The sequence below is a fragment of the Ranitomeya imitator genome, chromosome 10 (assembly GCF_032444005.1).
Source record: "Ranitomeya imitator isolate aRanImi1 chromosome 10, aRanImi1.pri, whole genome shotgun sequence".
Classification (NCBI taxonomy): Eukaryota; Metazoa; Chordata; class Amphibia; order Anura; family Dendrobatidae; genus Ranitomeya; species Ranitomeya imitator.
The window spans coordinates 89752062-89777244 of record NC_091291.1 but is presented as its reverse complement, the minus strand read 5'-3'; the positions used below and the strand labels follow the sequence as shown (position 1 = coordinate 89777244).

The window sequence follows — 25183 nt, the reverse complement described above, 5'->3', positions numbered from 1 at the left end:
TGCAGCATCTCGAGGAGGTGCTCAGGCGAATTCACCAAGCAGGACTGACTATCAAGCTGGGAAAGTGTCAGATGGGCATGAGTGAGGTTCACTACCTGGGGCACCGGGTAGGCGGGAACACCCTGAAGCCAGAGCATGGCAATGGTGATGGGTTGGCCCACCAGGGTGAACCTGCTGAGGTGCGCATGGAGGAGAACCATCAGGTCCTGCCTCCCTAGCGCAGACCTGAAGGGGGAGGTGTGAGGAAAATGTATATCATAAGTTAGTTTTCTTGCTAGCCTGCGTGGGCTAAGCCCCCCTTCTTGGAGTGATACTGCCACAGTTTGTAGCTTCAAGCCCTTTCCCTTTCATTCAGCTGAGAGCTGCTTGGCCAATGTACTGGGGGAAGTTTTATGGCTGAGAGGAATTTACGACCAGGTTAGAATCTTCCTCCAGCTAGAACAGGAAAAATGGCTCCAAAATTCATGAAAGATCCTTTGTTTGGTTTTTGTACGATATTATGCACCATGTTTACGTTAAGAACACGAAAATATATATTCGTATTCCCACTCGGTGTACCTACCCATCCCTTAAAACTCGGGCTTCTAACTCCATCTGATAAAGAAGTAGGGATTTCTCTGTAAATATGTATCCCAGATAGGACATATTTGATCTCATTAGAATGCTCACATTAATCCGAGATGAATTATGAGTTTGTTAGGACTCTGACATGTTTTGTAGTGAAGTTATAGAAATCAGAGAAAATAGTTTCATGTTTACTCAGAAGGTAGAGAGAGGAGGGTCTGGATAAGCCAGCCTTTCTGTGATGTCACAGCCTTGAAGTTATAACTGTCTGCACACATCCCCAGCTCAGTTTCTCTGCTTGATTTCTTCTTCTGGACTTCTTGTCTTCTCCTGAAGCCAGCAGCCCGTCCTAATGAGCTGGGACATATGGAAAACTCCACTAGCCTGGTTGCCTGCAATGTTTTGAACATGTGAGTGTTATCTTTTCTCATTTATTCCCTTTATGTTATAATTACCCTTGTACATATTTGCAATTGTCTCATTTGTAACATCTTTATAAAATATTTTTGATAAAGCACTGCCTAATTTTTTTAATGGGATATACTATTATATGTTAGTTCATTCTCCTGTTCTAAACCGTACCCTAAGTCTCTTGAAGAGAATTACGCTACTGTGTTGGGTTAGCTTCGGACCCGTTTAATCGAAGCTGGTGGCAGCGAGAGTGCGCTGACTTTTGGGTTACGTTGAAGCGACTGCGGCATTGATAATTATTGTTCCTGCCTGAGTGGGAGTAGTTATCGCATCGCTGCAGCGTGCCCAATAGCCAGTACATAGCAGGCAGCCTTTCTGGCGACTAATTACCCAGGGTGCAGTACCTAATCTGACCTGAGAGTAAGGGGGCGCCAGAGAGCTGCAAGTGTTAAGTGGAACTGTAAGCGGGATATACATAAATCCCTGCAGTTCGTGGTATATGGAAAAGCAGTGGGATACCTAGAATAAGCCCCTGCTTTAAACTAAGAGGTCAATAGCCCTGTGTGTGGTTTTTCATCACATCGTGGAGTGGAGGGATAACTAAGATAAGCCCCCTGCACATGTGATAGCCGTCTGTTGGCCTAAAGTCACCTCAAGCCGTGACGTAGGGGTGACGGTCACGGTGTGAATCCTGACCAATTGGTGACAGCGGTCAGGGGAATCGTGACAGGGTACCCTCAGTTTCTTCATCAAAATCATTGATAAAGATGTTGAACAATACAGGGCCCAGGACAGAGCCCTGTGGTACCCCACTTGAGACATTCTTCCAACTGGATGTGCAGCCATTTACGACCACTCTTTGGGTCCGATCACTAAGCCAGTTATGAATCCACCTAGTAGTTGCCTTATCCATTCCATACTTAGTCATTTTTTTCAATAAGGATGGTGTAAGATACTTTGTCAAATGCTTTGCTGAAGTCAAGATATACTATATCTACAGCATTTCCCTGATCCACCCAGTCAGTGATTCTGTCATATAAGGAAATTAAGTTAGTTTGACATGACTTATTAGTTACAAAGCCATGCTGACTCTGGTTAATCACTTCATTCTTATCCAGGTACTTACATACATGTTGTTTAATAATTTGTTCAAAGATCTTTCCTGGTATGGAAGTCAGACTCATGGGTCTATAGTTCCCTGGGTCCACCTTATTCCCCTTTTTGAAGATCCAAACAACATTTGCTCTTCTCCACTCTTCTGGGACTTCTCCTGTTTTCCAAGAATTTTCAAAGATTATGGAGAGTGGTTCAAAAATTTCTTCTGCTATCTACTTTAGTACTCTGGGGTGTAATTCATCTGGACCTGGAGAATTCATTTATGTTAGCTAAGTGTTTCCTCACTATATTTCTGTTTATAGATATCCTGGATTCTTCTACTCCTTTAATAGGACAGTAAAGATCAGTTGATGTTACATTTCCTCTCTTAGAGAAAACAGATGCAAAATAGGAATTTAAAAGTTCGGCCTTCTCAACATCCTTTCTTACCATTTCATAATTTTCATCCTCTAAAAAACCTATAGCATTTTTGACTTTTCTTTTACTTTTGACACATCCCCCAAATCCTTTTGTATTGCTTTTGACATCTCTTGCAAGCCTTAATTCATTGTCAGCTTTAGCTAATCTGATTCGTGCCCTGCAGGTTCTGCGGACAGCATTATATTCTTGTTTAGATATGCATCCCTCTTTGCATTTGATTAACATTTCTTTTTTCCTTTTTAGCATGTGTTTAAGTTGTGTTCATCCATCCTGGTTTCCTTAAATGCTTTGTATTCTTCCCTCTTTTTGGAATTGTTAACGATTGTGCTTTGAGAATCTCATTTTTTAAGATTTCCCAACCTTCCTGGACATTTTTGTCCTTAAGAATATCCCATCCAGCCATTGGATCCCTCCTATTCTCTTTGAGTCCCTTAAAATCTGCCTTTCTGAAATCCAACCTTGAAGTCTGAGTCTTCACAGGTCTTGCTCTTCTAGTTATCCAAATACTAAAATAGCATGGTCGCTACCTCCTAGGGTCCCAGCAACTCTTATCTCCTCAACCATTTCCTCCTTGTTTATAAGGATTAGATCTCATTGTTTTTTCTCCTACCTTTTGGAAGATAAAGTTGTCAGCAAGAGAGGATAAGAATTTGTTTTACCTGAGAGAGATTCTCAACACATGTCTCGATAGTTGAAATCTCCCATGACCACTATGTCATATTTTTTGGACAACTTGGCCATTTGATGCATAAAGAGTTCATCCATATCTTCAGCTTGCACAGGCGGCCTTTAGTAAATGCCTACAATGGTGCCCTTTCCTTTGTTCTCTCCATGTATTCTTACCCAAACAGTTTCCACGGAACTCCCAGTCTCTGAAGCTTCAATCTCTGTGCAGATATACGCTTTTCTAACATATAATGCGACACCTCCTCCTCGTTTATCAAGTCTGTTTCTTGCAAATAAGTTGTATCCTTCTAGCCTTGTATTCCAATCATGTGTATCGTCCCACCAAGTTTCAGTGATTCCAATGACGTCATATTTCCTCATTAAGAGACCACCACATCAAAACCCTGTCATGGGCAGCCCAATCTCCAGACCTGAACCCCATTGAAAGCCTCTGGAATGTAATCAAGAGGATGATGGATAGTCACAAGCCATCAAACAAAGAAGAACTGCTTACATTTTTGCGCCAGAAGCAGTATGAAAGACTGGTAGAAAGCATGCCAAGACGCATGAAAGCTGTGATTAAAAATCATGGTTATTCCACAAAATATTGATTTCTGAACTCTTCATGAGATAAAACATTAGTAATGTTGTTTCTAAATAATTATGAACTTGTTTTCTTTGCATTATTTCTGGTCTGAAAGCACTGTTTTTTTTGTTTTTTTTTAATTTTGACCATTTCTCCTTTTCAAAAAAACAAAATGTATTGCTTGGGAATTTGGAAACATGTTGTCAGAAGTTTATAGACTAAAGGAACAATTTACATTTTACTCAAAAATATACCTATAAAGAGAAAAATCAGACAAGCTGAACATTTTGCAGTGGTCTCTTAATTTTTGCCAGAACAGTATGTTCTACAGTGTCAAATTTGAATTATTACCGTAACTTTTCAATTTTCTTTTCCTGACAGTCCTCAATTCTTGAATCATATCACTGATTCAAAATTGCGTTCTTGGGCTGCCGACCTTCATGATCTCTGGAAGTTTTTGGGGAGAAAGGTAAGCAAAGAAAATCAGAATGACGATTCATTATCTGTAATCATAATGACTGTAAGTGCAGATCATAACCGAGTCTTCCACATTTATCTTTCAGATAAGTCTAAATGTTAAGAATCAACCAGATCGTCACTCACAAATCTATGTCCCAAACCCAGTTATAGTACCAGGAGGTCGATTCATAGAATTTTACTACTGGTGGGTGAAAAATCTGGGGAAGTTCTAAATTATAGGTTTAAAGGGAATCTGTCACCAGGTTTTTGCCACCTAATAGGAGAGCAGCACAATGTAGGGGCAGAGATCCTTATTCCAGTGAAGTATCACTTAGTCTTCTACTAAGAGTATACCTAGAGGACTAGTAAGCATGCTGCCACATAGTCCTCCATGCTCATGAGCTCTGTAAAACCCAACCCCCACCAGCGATTGGCAGTTTCCTGCCTATGCACAGTGTACACAGGAAGCTGCCAATCAGTGGTGTGGGCGGGGTTACACAGTGATTTTATGAAAACTGCGACAAGCAGCCCAGTAAGTGACACATCAATGGAATCAATATCTCTGCCTCTACATCATACTGCTCTCAGATAGGGTAGTAAATAACTGGTGACCAATTCCCTTTAAGATGGTTTTTGCACCGGACAAGCCATCTTTACACTGAAAATGACTTTCTACAGATTTCCAAGTGTACCTTGGCCCATGAGTAATTCACTTGTAAGTGATGGATTGGAAATAAAGTAATATACAGGGTGTCTCAAAAGAAAGGTAGCACCCGCAGAAACCAAAAATGGTTTGACAGACCGTGATCCCAACACATTCTGCTTGGTATGCCGCCATTCTTCACAGCACGCGGATAGAAGAAAAATTACTGTTGTAACATGAAAACAAATAGGGTGAAGTTACCACGAAGCTCACTATTTTAATTTTTTTTTGTAAAATTCACTACGGGTTTGATGTATCGCACATTTACGTTACCATTTTAAAAAATTCAAGTTTCATACAAGATGGCGGCATTCAAGATGGCTGCAACGAAGGTGACCTGACCCAACAGGTTTCCTGATTCCCCCCACAGCTTGTGTCTAGAACGGATTCTCCTTCTGCTGAACCATTTTCATAGTATATGGGTGTCTTATTACTTGTGAGATACTGTCACATAGTCAGATTGGCGTACAATTCCAGATTTTTTTTTAATTAATTTTTTTTATAAATTGTTCCTTAGGGATTCCTACTGGGTGATCAATGGACTTCTTTTGTCAGAGATGTACGACACGGCCAGAGGGATGATAGAAAACTTCTTGTACATGGTGGACAGGTGATGGACCAAAGAGGAAGAAGATCACAATTTTAGTTAATTTAACAAACGACATCAAAGTTTTAATTTTCATATTGAAAGAATCACCATTTTCTGCTGGAGAAATGTATATCTTTAGATGGGTTGATGCTTCATTTTTCCGATGAAGAACTCTGAAAAACCTGCATACGATTCAATAATAACATTCTGGTTCCGCAGGGGAGGAGTTTGGAAACTTACTGCATACCATGAATGTCCAATGAATGAATTAATAATATGCAATAAGCTCACAAGTTCCCCTAGTGGTGGTACCAGATAATTCTGCAGGGAATTCGGAGCTCATTAGATTAAAAAAGATAAATAAGTAACTTACAAGTTGTCAAATCATGTATGAATTATGAACAAAACACAACTACACTTGTGTAATAATTAAAGAGGACCTGTAATTTTTTTTTTACCTGGCGTAAATGCCGCTGTTCTTCTGAATTTGGATTTTCTTTTTTAATCCTGAACTATGGCCTTTTGTTCCTTGTATGTACTGTATATCTCAAGTTATCCCTTTGTGGGAGGCTTCATGAGGTCCATGCCCACTTGGCTAAAAAGACTAGATTTATATACAGAGAAGATGGGCTATATGTCAGGAATGGAGGGATGCTGTGTAAAAAAGAAAAAAGTCCTATTCGGGAGAACAGCGGCATTTACGCATGTATACTGGTAGTTTATAATAAAAATGGAAAAATTAAAAACTAATTAAGAAATGTTCTATTACTTATTGATCAAACAGTTATGGATTTATCCCCAATGGAGGCAGGGTTTATTATCTGAATAGGAGCCAGCCACCATTCCTAACCCTGATGATGGAGAGCTACATGGCGACTCGCAACGACGAGACCTTTCTCAGGTATTGGCATCACGGATCTGCCGTCTAGTCTGATTACAGACACTAATAACATAACACTTTTCTTCTCTCTAAGGAATAACATCAACATTTTGGAAAAAGAGTATAATTTTTGGATGACAAATCGGAGTATTTCTGTGGAGCTGAATGGAAAGACCTATAAATTAAATCGCTATTATGTGCCGGCAGGAGGTCCAAGGTACGGTGATCCAAGAGCCGGCATATGGAGAACAAAATCATGGAATCTAACATTCAGTGGTCTCTCTACAAGGGCTACACGTGATCACAAGAGTGGTTGTCTGGTCTAGAAACCCCTTTTCCCTTATGGGACTCTGCGGGATTATGCCATGAACATTTGTCACCTTCTTAGAGGCATAGGTGATCGGTGGGATTATGAATGGTTAGACCCCCCAGAGATCCTGCAAGGGAGGGTCCAAAGTTTGGTGTGAACGTGGAGGTAGTGTGCATTCATTGCCACCACTGCATTGACTTCAGGTGTGGAAGTGCATTTATGTGATCATCGCTCTCTTAAATACTGAAGGGTGCAGTGGTCACACATACACATTGCTACTCTAGTTACACAGGACTTCCATTCTCATGATCGGTTGGGCCCCAAAGTTCAGATTTCCTATAGCCTGTGGGCAACCTCTATTAATAGAGTGGTCTCCCTCATTCAGGGCCTTAAACTTACTCAAAACCCTAAATATATTGATAAAATGATTCCTTTTATTAGAGATTGATGTAGGGATCGGAGCACCACATACGAAGTCTTGGGTGAGGTGGAGCACTTCACGCAGCATAATAATGGCCATCATATCTGAGATAATGACTCGTTAGAGACATGCTAACAATTAATCTATGAAACTTGTCTAAGCTAACATCAAATGAAGCTAACACATTTAGAAAAACATATTTTTTTTTGTAGACCTGAGTCGTATTCTAAGGATTATGAGTTGGCTGACGGTCTCACAGCAGGTATGACACTCTTTAGATTGCCTTCTATTAACTCACGCTGGTGTCATGTACTGTCACCAACTTATTACTCTTTCTTCAGATGCAAAACAGCTTTTATATTCCGAGCTGAAGGCAGCGGCTGAGTCCGGTTGGGATTTCTCGTCACGTTGGTTCTATGGTTCTACCAACAGTCTGCTGGACACAAAAACCAACGAAGTCATCCCTGTCGACCTTAATGCCATCTTGTGTCGGGTTGAGAGAACATTGGCTAAATTCTACACTGATCTGGGTGAGAAACCTCCAAAACTAAAGAGCCATAACCTGAACTGATGTCCATGTAAAATGAACTAGGGGAAGAAGGTGTTTTGGAATCACTATGTACGCCTGTGTTCACGAAAGATATTGGCAGCACTGTTTCACAGAAGACCTAGTGGTCAAAGATGAAAAATATGGAGTAGAGTTAACCACAAACTAGGACCTGAAGCTCCACGTCGTACAAGTAGATGTCAAATGCATGAACATTGTAATGTATCTTCCCTACAGGGAACTGGCCTACAAAGAATATTCATCACAATCCACAGCTGATAAATGTATGACCGCTGGTCTCCACGCATGTCCTATGTCCCATTTGAATGGAGCGGTGTCATGCATGGCACCACCACAACAGCTGGTGTCAGATGTAGACACTGACTATTTTTGTCAATCCCATAGTCCACCGTTAAAACTGGGCTATGAGATATACACACATTTGTTTTAATTTAAATGAGATTTAGATTTTTCTAGGCCCAGATTCCTTTTGACTTGAATAATTCTCCACTGGATGGTTCTCTCTACTTGAATGCTGAGTTTTGTGATATCCTTACGTACCGAACATGTCTGCATCTTGGCATGATTTATTTTCTGTTCTTTGCTGTAGGTATGGCTGATAAGGCATCTAAATTTTCGTCTGCTTTGGATCAGCGAATTGAGGCCGTCCAGGCTGTCCTGTGGGACGAGGGTCTGGGGATCTGGCTGGACTATTATATAAAAGACGCTCGTAGAAATCAAAACTTCTACCCAAGCAACTTGGCTCCACTTTGGGCTTCTTGTTATACCGACAGCACAGTCGTAGATAAAGCGGTCTCCTATTTGGAGGTTTGTCCATTTCCTTCTAATATTGATGTGTCATACTTTATAACAAACCCTGTATAAGGTCAGTGAGAAATCTCAGGAGCTGTAGACAACCTTATGTTGGCTGATGTCTTATTATCGTTTTCTTCGACCATAGTCAGAGATGAGCTTAATTAAGGTCATCTCTAAGTTCAAACGAGAGTCTAAAAATCCTCCCTTTTTAATCTACGGAGTCAGCAATGTATCTCTCTTTTTTTTTTAATGCGCTCATTGAATTCAATGACCAAGTCTCATCTGAAAAACAGAGACTAGCGCATTCTGCTTTATTCCCCTCACAGTCTATAAGAAAAATTGTCCAATTTTCATCCAGAAAAACTGATTGCCTACAGGGCAAAATCACTTCTTTTAGCTTATACTTTGGGGGGATATATGTGATTACTCATGGGGATTCTACATTTTGTGAATTCCATTGTGACTTGTGGAATTGAAAGGGTTTGAATAGAGGTACTGTCACACTAGACGATATCGCTAGCGATCCGTGACGTTGCAGCGTCCTCGCTAGCGATATCGTCCAGTGTGACAGGCAGCAGCGATCAGGCCCCTGCTGTGCTGTCGCTGGTCGGGGAAGAAAGTCCAGAACTTTATTTTGTCGCTGGACTCCCCGCAGACATCGCTGAATCGGCTTGTGTGACACAGATTCAGTGATGTCTTCACTGGTAACCAGGGTAAACATCGGGTAACTAAGCGCAGGGCCGCGCTTAGTAACCCGATGTTTACCCTGGTTACCAGCGTAAAAAAACAAACAGTACATACTTACATTCAGCTGTCTGTCCCTTGCCGTCTGGTTCCTGCACTGACTGCTGGCCGTAAAGTGAAAGCAGAGCACAGCCACAGCGGTGAGTCACCGCTGTGTGACTCACTGCTGTGCTGTGCTTTCACTTTCACTTTACGGCCAGCAGTCAGTGCAGGAACCAGACGGCAAGGGACAGACAGCTGAATGTAAGTATGTACTGTTTGTTTTTTTACGCTGGTAACCAGGGTAAACATCGGGTTACTAAGCGCGGCCCTGCGCTTAGTTACCCGATGTTTACCCTGGTTACCGGGGACCTCGGATCGTTGGTCGCTGGAGAGCTGTCTGTGTGACAGCTCTCCAGCGACCAAACAGCGACGCTGCAGCGATCCGGATCGTTGTCGGTATCGCTGCAGCGTCGCTAAGTGTGACGGTACCTTAGGAGGAGCTCCGCTGTTGTAGATAAGATCTGTGACTGACTGGGCCTAATTACAGACATCCATCAATCGTGTAGTGCAGAACAAGTGCCATTATAATCCATGGAGTTAGTGAATTGAATGCAAAGTTAAGCAACTTTCTAAATACTCTTCATTTAAACTTTTCTACCAGTTTACTGCTGCATTGTATCTACAAGTCATTTATCTAGATGAGTGTTTTCCAAAACTGGTACTAATCTATCAGAGCAAATGTTTCAGCTTCTGATAGCACTCTGCTCCCCCCTCTCTTCTCTCAGTGTTAGATGGTTAGAGGAAAAAGGAGAAAGCATCTAAAGTCTTATGGGGGGCAGAGGAGAAAGCATCTAAAGTCTTATGGGGCAGAGGAGAAAGCATCTAAAGTCTTATGGGGAGCAGAGGAGAAAGCATCTAAAGTCTTATGGGGAGCAGAGGAGAAAGCATCTAAAGTCTTATGGGGGCAGAGGAGAAAGCATCTAAAGTCTTATGGGGAGCAGAGGAGAAAGCATCTAAAGTCTTATGGGGAGCAGAGGAGAAAACATCTAAAGTCTTATGGGGAGCAGAGGAGAAAACATCTAAAGTCTTATGGGGAGCAGAGGAGAAAGCATCTAAAGTCTTATGGGGGCAGAGGAGAAAGCATCTAAAGTCTTACGGGGCAGATGTTATGATCTGGTGGCCTAGGAGCAGCATGTGACGTACTCTGGAGAAGGTGGTACCTGTACTGACCGCAGACCCTGAACTTAGCAGCGCAACTAGAAATAGCCGTGGGATGTACCTAACACTCCCTAGACACCTCGACACAGCCTAAGGACTAACTTCCCCTAAAGATAGAAACGGAAAACTCTCTTGCCTCAGAGAAAATCCCCAAAGGATAGACAGCCCCCCACAAATATTGACTGTGAGAGGAGAGGGAAATGACAAACACAGACTGAAATCAGGATTAGCAAAGGAGGCCTTACTAGCTAAAAAGAAAGAATAGGACAGAGAACTATGTGGTCAGTATTAAAACACTAGAAAATATCCACCACAGAAAATACAAAACTCCACATCTGACTAAAGACATGGAGGGTATATCTGCATCTCCAGAGATACCGCTTGGCTGCAAAAAATCCTTTCACAGACAAGCTGGACAAGACAAAACATGAAAATGCACTGAACTATAAGGCCCATAGCATGTGGACAGCAGAAACAAAGCCAGGACTTATCTTTGTTGAAAAGCACAGCAAACAGGAGAGACCAGTAAGGGATGTGAATCCTCCAAAAACAATGGACAACTGGCACTGACTAAAGGATCAAGCAGGACTAAATAGCTGAGTCCAAATTGCAAAAAGTGAACACACCTTATAAATGCTGCGATCCACAGACAGCAGCACTACCACTCATAACCACCGGAGGGAGCCCAAGAGCAGAATTCACAACAGCAGAGGAGAAAGCATCTAAAGCCTTATGGGGAGCAGAGGAGAAAGCATCTAAAGTCTTATGGGGGCAGAGAAAGCAAAGTGAAAGATAGATGCTAATGAATACTGCATTACCCAGACCTCAGATCCAGCCTATATTACTGCAAAGGACACTCAGACAACAGAAAAATCAGAAACTTGCATAAGGCTAGAGGCTACATATGAAAATGAAGGGAAGAGTAAAGATTACAGCCTGAATCTTTGTGAAGTTGTATTAACTAAATGTAACAAAAAAAAGAAAGCTGAGCCAGAGTATGACTTGAAAACATGCATGATATAAAAGAATGTTCACACTTTTTGTTTGTTCCCATGGCCAGTGAGAACATGCTTTTACATCATGCATGTTTTCAAGTCATACTCTGTCTGTTTTCTGTTTTTCTTCATTATTTTTGTATTCAGTATAAATAGGGTGTGGCCCCCTTTTCCTTGAGTTGTGCAATTCATATATAGTCCCTCCAAAGCTGGGTGTCCGGTTGGGACCCCGTTACTCTCTGCCACTGTTCATATTAGGTAGGTTTTAACATTGGATAATAGGTACTGTCACAATTGGGTACACCTTGCCACGGTGGGACAGCTTTACGCTCTTTTAAAAAAAATCAAAAACATTATTTACTAAATACCCTATGTTATTTAATGCACTTGCTTTTTTACTTATTTATTTTCATTAGGGTATATGCACACTTTGTCTTTTCTTTGTTTTGATTTTTTAACTAAATGTAACAAGTAAAAAAAAAAAAAAAATTTCATCTCGAAGGTGTCCAAAGCCTTTACCGAATCATGACTGACATGCACACCTCTTGCTAATATTGTGTTTTCGAGTTGTTCAACCCTTTTTTTATGCATTCATTTTCTATATATTTAAACTAAAATGCAGTAATGAATTTTGCCAGAAAAGTAAAGCACTATCCTATCAGAACGGACTTCCAACATCCTTACACGAAACTGGTCAGCAGTGGGATTTTCCAAATGCCTGGCCTCCTTTACAGCACATGGTCATTGAAGGTGAGAGACACTTTAGATGCAAAAGAAATGATGTACAATTTCTGAGATGAATGACAAATTTGTTGTAAAGTTGTCAGTGCAAGTTCACAATGGTGCAAGATTCTCTTTGTGCAATTTTTAGTTCACTTCCCCCCAAAAATAACAAAAAATTTGGAAAACTCAAGGGAGCAGTAAGAATAAAATAGGTGCAGAACTGTCCCCTTTTGACCAGGTGACGGGTCCTATTAATGACTCTGAAGCACTATACAACTGTATTGTTAATTGCAAACATGTCACAGATTAAAATGCGGTTCATGACCACATCTCCTATGTATGACTTGTAATTCTTGTATTATCTCTCGCAGGTTTGGAGAAGACCGAGTCTAAAAAAGCAAAGGAGATTGCATTTAGTTTAGCACAAAAATGGGTCAAGGTCAACTACGATGCTTATAAGAAGTATAAAGCGATGTTTGAAAAAGTAAGTTGTTAGTTTTCGAATCATCGGATAATATATTCGGGTCCCTTCGGATGCATGTTTTGCGGCGGTAGACAGCTGCAATGTTTGCGGGGATTGCAAAAACACAGGCAATCTCTGCATGTGTTGTGGCTGTTTACCACCGCAAAACATGCAGCCGCAGGGACCCGAATATATTATCCGAGCACAAACTAGATACTCGGATAACATCTGAGCATGCTCAGATAAAGGTTATCCGAACATGTTCGCTCATTGCTATTGGTTATTCCAAGGTCCTCACAGAATAAGACCCCCGACACATGGCAGAGTCAAGTGCAGAAAGATTGCATGGTGCTATGCTACGGAGTCCATATAATAATAATAATTTTTATTTATATAGCGCCAACATATTCCGCAGCGCTTTACAAATTATAGAGGGGACTTGTACAGACAATAGACATTACAGCATAACAGAAATACAGTTCAAAACAGATACCAGGAGGAGTGAGGGCCCTGCTCGCAAGCTTACAAACTATGGGGAAAAGGGGAGACACGAGAGGTGGGATAGCTCTGAGCTGTGTCTAAAGCTGATGTATCACTTTATGGTGTCTGCAAAAAAGTTTTTCCACAGGAGTCTGAGAAAAGCCTTTTTATGTCTCTGCATAAAATCCACTTGTATGTGCAGCATTAGCCCATACATTTCTTTGGTTGCTCCATTATAAAAGCTGACAACATGACTCTGTAATATGGCTTTGTCCCTTGTAGCGCTCTGTTTGCTTTGTCCCTTGTAGCGCTCTGTTTGCTTTGTCCCTTGTAGCGCTCTGTTTGCTTTGTCCCTTGGAGTGCTCTGTTTGCTTTGCCCCTTGGAGCGCTCTGTTTGCTTTGCCCCTTGGAGCGCTCTGTTTGCTATGCCCCTTGGAGCATCTGTTTGCTTTGTCCCTTGCAGCGCTCTGTTTGCTTTGCCCCTTGCAGCGCTCTGTTTGCTTTGCCCCTTGCAGCGCTCTGTTTGCTTTGTCCCTTGGAGCGCTCTGTTTGCTTTGCCCCTTGCAGCGCTCTGTTTTCTTTGCCCCTTGGAGCGTCTGTTTGCTTTGTCCCTTGGAGCGCTGTTTGCTTTGCCCCTTGGAGCGCTCTGTTTGCTTTGCCCCTTGGAGCGCTCTGTTTGCTATGCCCCTTGGAGCGCTCTGTTTGCTTTGTCCCTTGGAGCGCTCTGTTTGCTTTGCCCCTTGGAGCGCTCTGTTTGCTTTGCCCCTTGGAGCGCTCTGTTTGCTATGCCCCTTGGAGCATCTGTTTGCTTTGTCCCTTGCAGCGCTCTGTTTGCTTTGCCCCTTGCAGCGCTCTGTTTGCTTTGCCCCTTGCAGCGCTCTGTTTGCTTTGTCCCTTGGAGCGCTCTGTTTGCTTTGCCCCTTGCAGCGCTCTGTTTTCTTTGCCCCTTGGAGCATCTGTTTGCTTTGCCCCTTGGAGCGCTGTTTGCTTTGCCCCTTGGAGCGCTCTGTTTGCTTTGCCCCTTGGAGCGCTCTGTTTGCTATGGCCCTTGGAGCGCTCTGTTTGCTTTGTCCCTTGGAGCGCTCTGTTTGCTTTGCCCGTTGGAGCGCTCTGTTTGCTTTGCCCCTTGCAGCGCTCTGTTTGCTTTGCCCCTTGCAGCGCTCTGATTGCTTTGCCCCTTGCAGCGCTCTGTTTGCTTTGCCCCTTGCAGCGCTCTGTTTGCTTTGCCTCTTGGAGCGCTCTGTTTGCTTTCCCCTTTGCAGCGCTCTGTTTGCTTTGCCCCTTGCAGCGCTCTGTTTGCTTTGCCCCTTGTAGCGTCTGTTTGCTTTGCCCCTTGCAGCGCTCTGTTTGCTTTGCCCCTTGCAGCGCTCTGTTTGCTATGCCCCTTGGAGCATCTGTTTGCTTTGTCCCTTGCAGCGCTCTGTTTGCTTTGCCCCTTGCAGCTCTCTGTTTGCTTTGCCCCTTGCAGCGCTCTGCTTGCTTTGCCCCTTGTAGCGCTCTGTTTGCTTTGCCCCTTGCAGCGCTCTGTTTGCTTTGCCCCTTGTAGCGTCTGTTTGCTTTGCCCCTTGCAGCGCTCTGTTTGCTTTGCCCCTTGCAGCGCTCTGTTTGCTTTGCCCCTTGCAGCGCTCTGTTTGCTTTGCCCCTTGCAGCGCTCCGTTTGCTTTGCCTCTTGGAGCGCTCTGTTTGCTTTGCCCCTTGCAGCGATCTGTTTGCTTTTCCCCTTGCAGCGCTCTGTTTGCTTTGCCCCTTGCAGCGCTCTGTTTGCTTTGCCCCTTGCAGCGCTCTGTTTACTTTGCCCCTTGCAGCGCTCTGTTTGCTTTGCCCTTCGTAGCATCTGTTTGCTTTGCCCATTGCAGCGCTCTGTTTGCTTTGCCCCTTGCAGCGCTCTGTTTGCTTTGCCCCTTGCAGCGCTCTGTTTGCTTTGCCTCTTGGAGCGCTCTGCTTGCTTTGCCCCTTGCAGCGCTCTGTTTGCTTTGCCTGTTGGAGCGCTCTGTTTGCTTTGCCCCTTGCAGCGCTCTGTTTGCTTTGCCCCTTGCAGCGCTCTGTTTGCTTTGCCCCTTGCAGCGCTCTGTTTGCTTTGCCCCTTGCAGCGCTCTGTTTACTTTGCCCCTTGCAGCGCTCTGTTTGCTTTGCCCCTTGCAGCGCTCTGTTTGCTTTGCCCCTTGCAGCGCTCTGTTTGCTTTGCCCCTTGCAGCGCTCTGTTTGCTTTGCCCCTTGCAGCGCTCTGTTTACTTTGCTCCTTGCAGCACTCTGTTTGCTTTGTCCCTTGCAGCGCTCTGTTTGCTTTGCCCCTTGCAGCGCTCTTTTTGCTTTGCCCCTTGCAGCGCTCTGTTTGCTTTGCCCCTTGCAGCGCTCTGTTTACTTTGCCCCTTGCAGCGCTCTGTTTGCTTTGCCCCTTGCAGCGCTCTGTTTACTTTGCCCCTTGCAGCGCTCTGTTTGCTTTGCCCCTTGCAGCGCTCTGTTTGCTTTGCCCCTTGCAGCGCTCTGTTTGCTTTGCCCCTTGGAGCGCTCTGTTTGCTTTGCCCCTTGCAGCGCTCTGTTTGCTTTGCCCCTTGCAGCGCTCTGCTTGCTTTGCCCCTTGCAGCGCTCTGTTTGCTTTGCCCCTTGCAGCGCTCTGTTTGCTTTGCCCCTTGCAGCGCTCTGCTTGCTTTGCCCCTTGCAGCGCTCTGTTTGCTTTGCCCCTTGCAGCGCTCTGTTTTCTTTGCCCCTTGGAGCGTTCTGTTTGCTTTGCCCCTTGCAGCGCTCTGTTTGCTTTGCCCCTTGCAGCGCTCTGTTTGCTTTGCCCCTTGGAGCGCTCTGGAGATGTTAGTCGGACATCTTTTTAATCGAAATGTGTGACTGTAGAAATATAGGGATCGTTTAAGTATATCACAACAATGTCTAACCCAGGACATTTTTACATTTTTAAGGTAATTTTTTTCCTTTTTTTAAATTTTTAAAATTGTTACATTTTGCATGGTCTAACGGAAAAAATGTATACTTTCATAATGTACAAACTCCTTAAAATAAGTTTAATTAAAACAAATAACCCGCTGTACAAAAACCAACATGGATATTACCGCCATATGGTCAGTGGTAGATACCAGTCCTACAGAACATATAAGAGATTACAGTACAGTTATAGATGGTGACTTGCAGCTGACGTTCTTTCTGATGGAATTGTTCACTTTTCCCGTCTTTTCCTTCTGGCCCAGACCGACATGACAACTTCTTCCAGCAATGACTCAGCTGCAGAGAATACAACAAAGACACGTTTCACTTCTCACATTTTTTGCACCATCCCCATCTATTTCCAACCTGCACAAACTCCTCATTCTGCTGATACCCCAAATACTGAGCCGCTGCTGCCGTATGTGTCCCTATTACTGCACCTACTGTGTGGTACAATAACGGCTCCTCTCAATGCCCCACATAATGATGCCCACCACTGTGCCCCCCACATAATATGCATCACTGTGACCTCACATGAAACTGGCCATCGCTCTGCCACTCACAAAGCCAAATGCCCTCTAGATGGTAAAATTTTCCCCTAGAAAATATTAATACCCTCTGCAAGTGCACTAAATAAGTGTCCAAAATTTGCCCCTAGAAAATAATAAAGTCCCATGCGCACCGTTGACAGTCATAATAACCTGTGCCCCTATAACAATACTTCCACTTAACATTTAATGTCCTGAGTCACCATGTACAGTTCCTCTATACGCAGTATGATGGATCTACAGCTCACCTATACACAGTATGATGGGCCCTCTGCTCCCCTATACACAGTATGATGGCCCTCAGCTCCCCTATACACAGTATGATGGCCCTCAGCTCCACTATACACAGTATGATGGCCCTCAGCTCCCCTATACACAGTATGATGGGCCCTCTGCTCCCCTATACACAGTATGATGGCCCTCAGCTCCCCTATACACAGTATGATGGGCCCTCTGCTCCCCTATACACAGTATGATGGCCCTCAGTTCCCCTATACACAGTATGATGGCCCTCAGCTCCCCTATACACAGTATGATGGCCCTCAGCTCCCCTATACACAGTATGATGGCCCTCAGCTCCCCTATACACAGTATGATGGCCCTCAGCTCCCCTATATACAGTATGATGGGCCCTCGGCTCCACTATACATAGTATGATGGGCCCTCGGCTCTCCTATACACAGTATGATGGGCCCTCTGCTCCCCTATACACAGTATGATGGCCCTCAGCTCCCCTATACACAGTATGATGGCCCTCAGCTCCCCTATACACAGTATGATGGCCCTCAGCTCCCCTATACACAGTATGATGGGCCCTCTGCTCCCCTATACACAGTATGATGGCCCTCAGTTCCCCTATACACAGTATGATGGCCCTCAGCTCCCCTATACACAGTATGATGGCCCTCAGCTCCCCTATACACAGTATGATGGCCCTCAGCTCCCCTATACACAGTATGATGGCCCTCAGCTCCCCTATATACAGTATGATGGGCCCTCGGCTCCACTATACATAGTATGATGGGCCCTCGGCTCTCCTATACACAGTATGATGGGCCCTCTGCTCCCCTATACACAGTATGATGGCCCTCAGCTCCCCTATACACAGTATGATGGCCCTCAGCTCCCCTATATACAGTATGATGGGCCCTCGGCTCCACTATACATAGTATGATGGGCCCTTGGCTCTCCTATACACAGTATGATGGGCCCTCGGCTCCCCTATGCACAGTATGATGGCCCTCAGCTCCCCTATACACAGTATGATGGCCCTCAGCTCCCCTATATACAGTATGATGGGCCCTCGGCTCCACTATACATAGTATGATGGGCCCTCGGCTCTCCTATACACAGTATGATGGGCCCTCTGCTCCCCTATACACAGTATGATGGCCCTCAGCTCCCCTATACACAGTATGATGGCCCTCAGCTCCCCTATATACAGTATGATGGGCCCTCGGCTCCACTATACATAGTATGATGGGCCCTTGGCTCTCCTATACACAGTATGATGGGCCCTCGGCTCCCCTATGCACAGTATGATGGCCCTCAGCTCCCCTATACACAGTATGATGGCCCTCAGCTCCCCTATATACAGTATGATGGGCCCTCGGCTCCACTATACACAGTACGATGTGCCCTTGGCTCTCCTATACACAGTATGATGGGCCCTCGGCTCCCCTATACACAGTATGATGGGCTTTTGGCTCTCCTATACACAGTATGATGGGCCCTCGGCTCCACTATACACAGTATGATGGGCTGTCGGTTCCCCTATACATAGTATGATGGGCCCTTGGCTCTCCTATACACAGTATCATGGGCCGTCGGCTCCACTATACATAGTATGATGGGCCCTCGGCTCCACTATACATAGTATGATGGGCCCTTGGCTCTCCTATACACAGTATGATGGGCCCTCGGCTCCCCTATGCACAGTATGATGGCCCTCCGCTCCCCTATACACAGTATGATGGGCAGACAGCTCCCCTATACTTAATTTCCCCAAATTAGCTCCCACTTTGTTTAACGGCCCCAACATACTGTCATGCCCTCACAGTTTCACAACAAGTTTTGATCAAAATAAAAATCATCATATCGTCATCTAATCCTCAATCCTAACGAGTCCTCTGTCAGAGTGCGGGTGGACCAACGCGCTGATGTCACAGTCCCGGGGCACGCACAGGATACCTTGGCCAGTTCTGTAGACTGCAGGTATAAAGCAGCCTGTGGTCCACAGAAAGAAGAGCAGTAATGCAATGAGATCATGGGCCCTCGGCTCCACTATACACAGTATGATGGGCTGTCGGTTCCCCTATACATAGTATGATGGGCCCTTGGCTCTCCTATGCACAGTATCATGGGCCGTCGGCTCCACTATACATAGTATGATGGGCCCTCGGCTCCACTATACATAGTATGATGGGCCCTTGGCTCTCCTATACACAGTATGATGGCCCTCAGCTCCCCTATATACAGTATGATGGGCCCTCGGCTCCACTATACATAGTATGATGGGCCTTTGGCTCTCCTATGCACAGTATGATGGGCCCTCTGCTCCCCTATACACAGTATGATGGCCCTTAGCTCCCCTATACACAGTATGATGGCCCTCAGCTCCCCTATATACAGTATGATGGGCCCTTGGCTCCACTATACACAGTATGATGGGCCCTTGGCTCTCCTATACACAGTATGATGGGCCCTCGGCTCCCCTATACACAGTATGATGGGCTTTTGGCTCTCCTATACACAGTATGATGGGCCCTCGGCTCCACTATACACAGTATGATGGGCCCTCGGCTCCACTATACACAGTATGATGGGCTGTCGGTTCCCCTATACATAGTATGATGGGCCCTTGGCTCTCCTATACACAGTATCATGGGCCGTCGGCTCCACTATACATAGTATGATGGGCCCTCGGCTCCACTATACATAGTATGATGGGCCCTTGGCTCTCCTATACACAGTATGATGGGCCCTCGGCTCCCCTATGCACAGTATGATGGCCCTTGGCTCTCCTATGCACAGTATGATGGGCCCTCTGCTCCCCTATACACAGTATGATGGCCCTTAGCTCCCCTATACACAGTATGATGGCCCTCTGCTCCCCTATACACAGTATGATGGCCCTTAGCTCCCCTATACACAGTATGATGGCCCTCAGCTTTCCTATATACAGTATGATGGGCCCTTGGCTCCACTATACACAGTATGATGGGCCCTTGGCTCTCCTATACACAGTATGATGGGCCCTCGGCTCCCCTATACACAGTATGATGGGCTTTTGGCTCTCCTATACACAGTATGATGGGCCCTCGGCTCCACTATACACAGTATGATGGGCCCTCGGCTCCACTATACACAGTATGATGGGCTGTCGGTTCCCCTATACATAGTATGATGGGCCCTTGGCTCTCCTATTCACAGTATCATGGGCCGTCGGCTCCACTATACATAGTATGATGGGCCCTCGGCTCCACTATACATAGTATGATGGGCCCTTGGCTCTCCTATACACAGTATGATGGGCCCTCGGCTCCCCTATGCACAGTATGATGGCCCTTGGCTCTCCTATACACAGTATGATGGCCCTCCGCTCCCCTATACACAGTATGATGGCCCTCCGCTCCCCTATACACAGTATGATGGGCCCTCAGCTCTCCTATACACAGTATGATGGGCCCTCCACTCCCCTATACACAGTATGATGGCCCTCCGCTCCCCTATACACAGTATGATGGGCCCTCAGCTCCCCTATACACAGTATGATGGGCCCTCCACTCCCCTATACACAGTATGATGGGCCCTCGGCTCCACTATACACAGTATGATGGCCCTCAGCTCCCCTATATACAGTATGATGGGCCCTTGGCTCTCCTATACACAGTATGATGGCCCTCAGCTCCCCTATACACAGTATGATGGCCCTCAGCTCCCCTATACACAGTATGATGGGCCCTTGGCTCCACTATACACAGTATGATGGGCCCTCAGCTCCCCTATACACAGTATGATGGGCCCTTGGCTCTCCTATACACAGTATGATGGCCCTCCGCTCCCCTATACACAGTATGATGGGCCCTCAGCTCCCCTATATACAGTATGATGGGCCCTCAGCTCCCCTATACACAGTATGATGGGCCCTTGGCTCTCCTATACACAGTATGATGGCCCTCCGCTCCCCTATACACAGTATGATGGGCCCTCAGCTCCCCTATATACAGTATGATGGGCCCTCAGCTCCCCTATATACAGTATGATGGGCCCTCAGCTCTCCTATACACAGTATGATGGGCTCTTGGCTCTCCTATACACAGTATGATGGGCCCTTGGCTCTCCTATATACAGTATGATGGCCCTCAGCTCCCCTATACACAGTATGATGGGCAGACAGCTCCCCTATACACAGTATGATGGGCCCTCAGCTCCCCTATACACAGTATGATGGGCCCACAGCTCCCCTATACACAGTATGATGGGCCCTTGGCTCTCCTATATACAGTATGATGGCCCTCAGCTCCCCTATACACAGTATGATGGGCAGACAGCTCCCCTATACACAGTATGATGGGCCCTCAGCTCCCCTATATACAGTATGATGGGCCCTCGGCTCCCCTATACACAGTATGATGGGCCCTTGGCTCTCCTATACACAGTATGATGGCCCTCCACTCCCCTATACACAGTATGATGTGCAGACAACTCCCCTATACTTAATTTCCCCAAATTAGCTCCCACTTTGTTTAACGGCCCCAACATACTGTCATGCCCTCACAGTTTCACAACAAGTTTTGATCAAAATAAAAATCATCATATCGTCATCTAATCCTCAATCCTAACGAGTCCTCTGTCAGAGTGCGGGTGGACCAACGCGCTGATGTCACAGTCCCGGGGCACGCACGGGACACCTTGGCCAGTTCTGTAGACTGCAGGTATAAAGCAGCCTGTGGTCCACAGAAAGAAGAGCGGTAATGCAATGAGATCATGACTCTCTGCACTCCTGTAGGGCTTAGCTATATCGGCATGCACCGCATAGTTAGGAGTAGCTGTAGCGCTGGGTGGGCCCCACTGAGCACAGGGCTCGGGGCAACTGTCCCCTTTGGAGGCAACACTACTGGGAGGGACCTGTTCATCAATTGGGACGTTCGGGAAGAAGCCGTCTGAGGGCGATGCCGGTTATAGTCTACTCTCTGCTTCCACGCTGCTTTAAACTGTTTTCTCTGAAATGTTTCAGAAAAAAACCTACCTGACTGCAGTCGTACAGCCAGACACCGACTGATGCTGCCTGTGGTTTGGGCACCATGAATCAACTGATAGCTCCCCTTTAAATAGCTCAACACAATTAAGTGGCTTCACCAGATTAAACACCTAGGCCCCAATTAATCAAGACTGGCGGGGGTGGGGTTTTTGACGAGGGGGCATGCTGGAGTCAGACGCTCCTGATTCAATAAGAGGCATATGTCTCGTAATGAATCAGGAGCATCTGTCAAGTGTTGTGCACCATGCTGAATTTCTTACTCCAGTCTTTTACAGGAGTAAGATTTCTAAGGAGCGCCACAGCTCGTCAAAAATTAGGTGAGCTGGGAGAAACTGGCGTGAACGTGAAAAAATGCGCTAAAGTTTTGCACAACTCTGTGTGGCATAAAAATTTGTAACTTTTCAAAGCAATTTATGGCAGAATTCTGGTGAAATTGCTGTGATGAATTAGGGCCAAAATGCCATTATTAATGACCTTCACAGTCTCTGAATTAAGAGGAAAGTCTTTAGTTTTTGGTAGAGCCCCTTTGGCAGCTCTCTGTAGGCCGCTGTTCTCTGTGGCCCCTCACTCACACATAACAGCCCCTTGTTGCCCAGCCAGCAGCCTGCCACCCAGTCACATATGCCAACCTCCCCAATGATGCCACATCCAGCGCTTTCCGTCTAACCCTTCTCTTCTACGTTCACAGACCTCGCATCTACATACTTCTTAAAGGGTCTGTGTGGCCTTGGGTTACAAGTCTGCAGTCACTCTATGTGACTGCAGACCTGTGAATCCTCGCACCATGTGCGTTGCTCGCTGTGAGGATTCTCCGTGACAGGAGCGCGTCTGTGGCCTCACTGCTTGCTCCTAGTGCTGGAGGAATCTCACAGCCCGCAGTGCTCACGATGTGAAGAATCACAAGTCTGCAGTCACATAGAGTGCCTGCAGACTTGTAACCTAAGGCCACACAACCCCTTTAATAGTATAGGAGCCTATTGGTTACACACAGGAATCGTCTTTATGTTGAACTTTTTTTTTAACTAAATCCCCAATAAACTATTTGGACAATAATTAATCCGAGGTGAACGCCGCAGTAGATGGTGCTGGATCCATGGATGATTGTCCTGACACCACATTGTGCTGACTGTTGCTTTCCTTGTCTTTCCTCAGTATAATGTTGAAGGTGATGGTAAACCAGGTGGCGGAGGGGAATATGAAGTACAGGTAAGATGACCGGATGATTAACAAGAAATTAAAAAAAAACTATAAACTTGGTAAAGAGTAACTTAGTTTTTCTTAAAAGGAATATGTCAGCAGATTTTTGCTATGTAATCTGAGGACAGAATGAGGTAGGGGCTGAGGCAGTGATTTCCGCCATGTGTCATTTATTACACTGCGTGTTGTTGTTTCCAGACAATAAAGGTATTATCAGCAGAAGATTATCACTGCCAGGACTATAGCTTCCATGAACCCTGGTCTGACCACGCCCCCTCCTCTCATAAGCACCTCACTGTCAATAGACAATGTACAGGAAGAGCTGTGGTGTGGGCTCGGGCTTCTTTCTGAGCTCTGCTACATGTTGCAACCAAGAACTCTGTGTCAGAACGGCTGCACCCAGTAGACTAAGTGACACATAACTGGAATTGGGGTCTCTTTATACATTAGGCTGCTCTCAAATGAGGTAGCAGAAAGTTGGTGACAGATTCCTTTAAGGGGATGTCGCACAGTGGGCAGGCATTACCAGTCTACAGAATGCCGGGTACATTTCTGATTGATGATAGAACTCTGCAAATAGCCACTTGTTCCTCCATAGAATGAGAGATCTCGATCACAACTCCATACCTTTGTTGTAGATGGGGCATTGTGTCCATGGAGGGAATGCTTTTTTAAATACACATATACTGTTGGCCATGAATCCCCAGCTGGTTGTGAGCACTTTGATGCCAGTCCTCTCACCGTCCGCTCTTCTCCTTCTCTGCAGCTGGGCTTTGGATGGACCAATGGAGTGATCATGCAGCTGCTGGACCTCTACAGATCTCGCCTGACCAGCTCGGCCATCACCACCTCCTACTCCGGCATAGTTTCTATGTTGCCTTTATTCCTCCTCACTCTTTGGGTGTGAACACCCCGGTTTACTACTTTCAATAGACTAATTCACGTAATTGTCTACTTTTTTTTCCTCCATTTTCTGCCTGTATATTTTTCATTATCCACTCTGTACAATCATATAAAGCATCAGTATAGCACAATACTAATTATAAAACAGCCCCTTGTACATCTCCTACCTACAAAATCTGTCGAACATGTAAAAAAATCAACACTACAGTACCATTTTCCATGGTCTTATTTGTCATTTTTGCTCTTTCATCATATATTCTAGTAAAGGGGTTGGTTATTCACTTACAACAAACCCGCTGTTTCCATGTGTTCCTGGTGTAACTTCATATATCATTCTAATGCACTGATCAGCAAAGTTGCACTGATTTGTCACTTTCGGCGCTTTGCCCCGGCAGCCCCGACTTATTGTCGTGTAGTCAGCGCAGTGGGGCATTTCCTGGGCTGAGCCTGTCATCCGCGCTCTGTAGAGGGGGCAGGCTGACTACTCATTTACATAGCTGAGCCAGCCCCCTTCTATCTATTCGTTGACATTTGCACGGGAAAGGGGCCTAAATTCTGTAGAATAGTTACATTGATCCTAGGTTTAAGCCATTGGAAATGTGTGTAAAGGCACACCACCTTATACCAATACATCTAGAAATGGCGCATTCGGTAACACATTGGCAGAGTTTACACAATTGGGACCTCACGTCACTGTAATTTTATTCTTTTTTTACTATACGTTTCAGTGCAAATGAATTATTTGTATTTTAATATATTTTCGATAAATAAAAAGTCAACACCAATATGGAAGCTGTACTAAGTCTTTTTATCGGAAACTATGTATTATTCAAGGCAGCAATAGTAAAAAGAGCAATTGTACAGGGGTCGCAACCCCCACCATCCCGTAACACTTCCCAGAATCCCCCATAGCTTGTATAGTAGGGAGACGCTTCAACTGGAGTTCATCCTCCTCTGCACTAGGTGCTGGTGATGTAACTAGCCGGACCACTCGGCGCCTTCAGTGGTGGGCTTCGCTGTACATTCCAATGATGGCCATGATGGGAGTCTCAGAGCGACTTCCCGTCCTGACGGGTAATGGTGAGTGATCCGGCTACATCTGTGGTCACCTAGTGCAGAGGATGGAACTGTGCAGATAATGGCGAAATGCAGCAAACGATGAGTGAATTAATATCTACATTATCGACTGTGCACATTAGATAAACTCCTATCTTGATATGATGGTCAGATTGCGGATTTAGGTGGTAT

At 45.3% G+C, this 25183-nt stretch overlaps 1 protein-coding gene across 2 annotated transcripts in view; it reads left to right on the top strand.

The window, feature by feature from the left end:
• The window catches only part of TREH (trehalase), a 93916-nt gene extending 69196 nt beyond the window's left edge, over window positions 1-24720 (top strand). For both annotated transcript variants that reach the window (XM_069742143.1, XM_069742144.1), the window contains 12 exons: window positions 4145-4232; window positions 4327-4427; window positions 5443-5535; window positions 6299-6415; window positions 6489-6611; window positions 7338-7387; window positions 7467-7655; window positions 8283-8500; window positions 12066-12177; window positions 12522-12634; window positions 22988-23041; window positions 23799-24720. In XM_069742143.1, coding sequence (XP_069598244.1) covers window positions 4145-4232; window positions 4327-4427; window positions 5443-5535; window positions 6299-6415; window positions 6489-6611; window positions 7338-7387; window positions 7467-7655; window positions 8283-8500; window positions 12066-12177; window positions 12522-12634; window positions 22988-23041; window positions 23799-23939 — 1399 coding nt within the window. In that variant the 3' untranslated portion in view covers window positions 23940-24720. The remainder of the gene's footprint in view (window positions 1-4144; window positions 4233-4326; window positions 4428-5442; window positions 5536-6298; window positions 6416-6488; window positions 6612-7337; window positions 7388-7466; window positions 7656-8282; window positions 8501-12065; window positions 12178-12521; window positions 12635-22987; window positions 23042-23798) is intronic.
• Window positions 24721-25183: the final 463 nt, after the last annotated feature.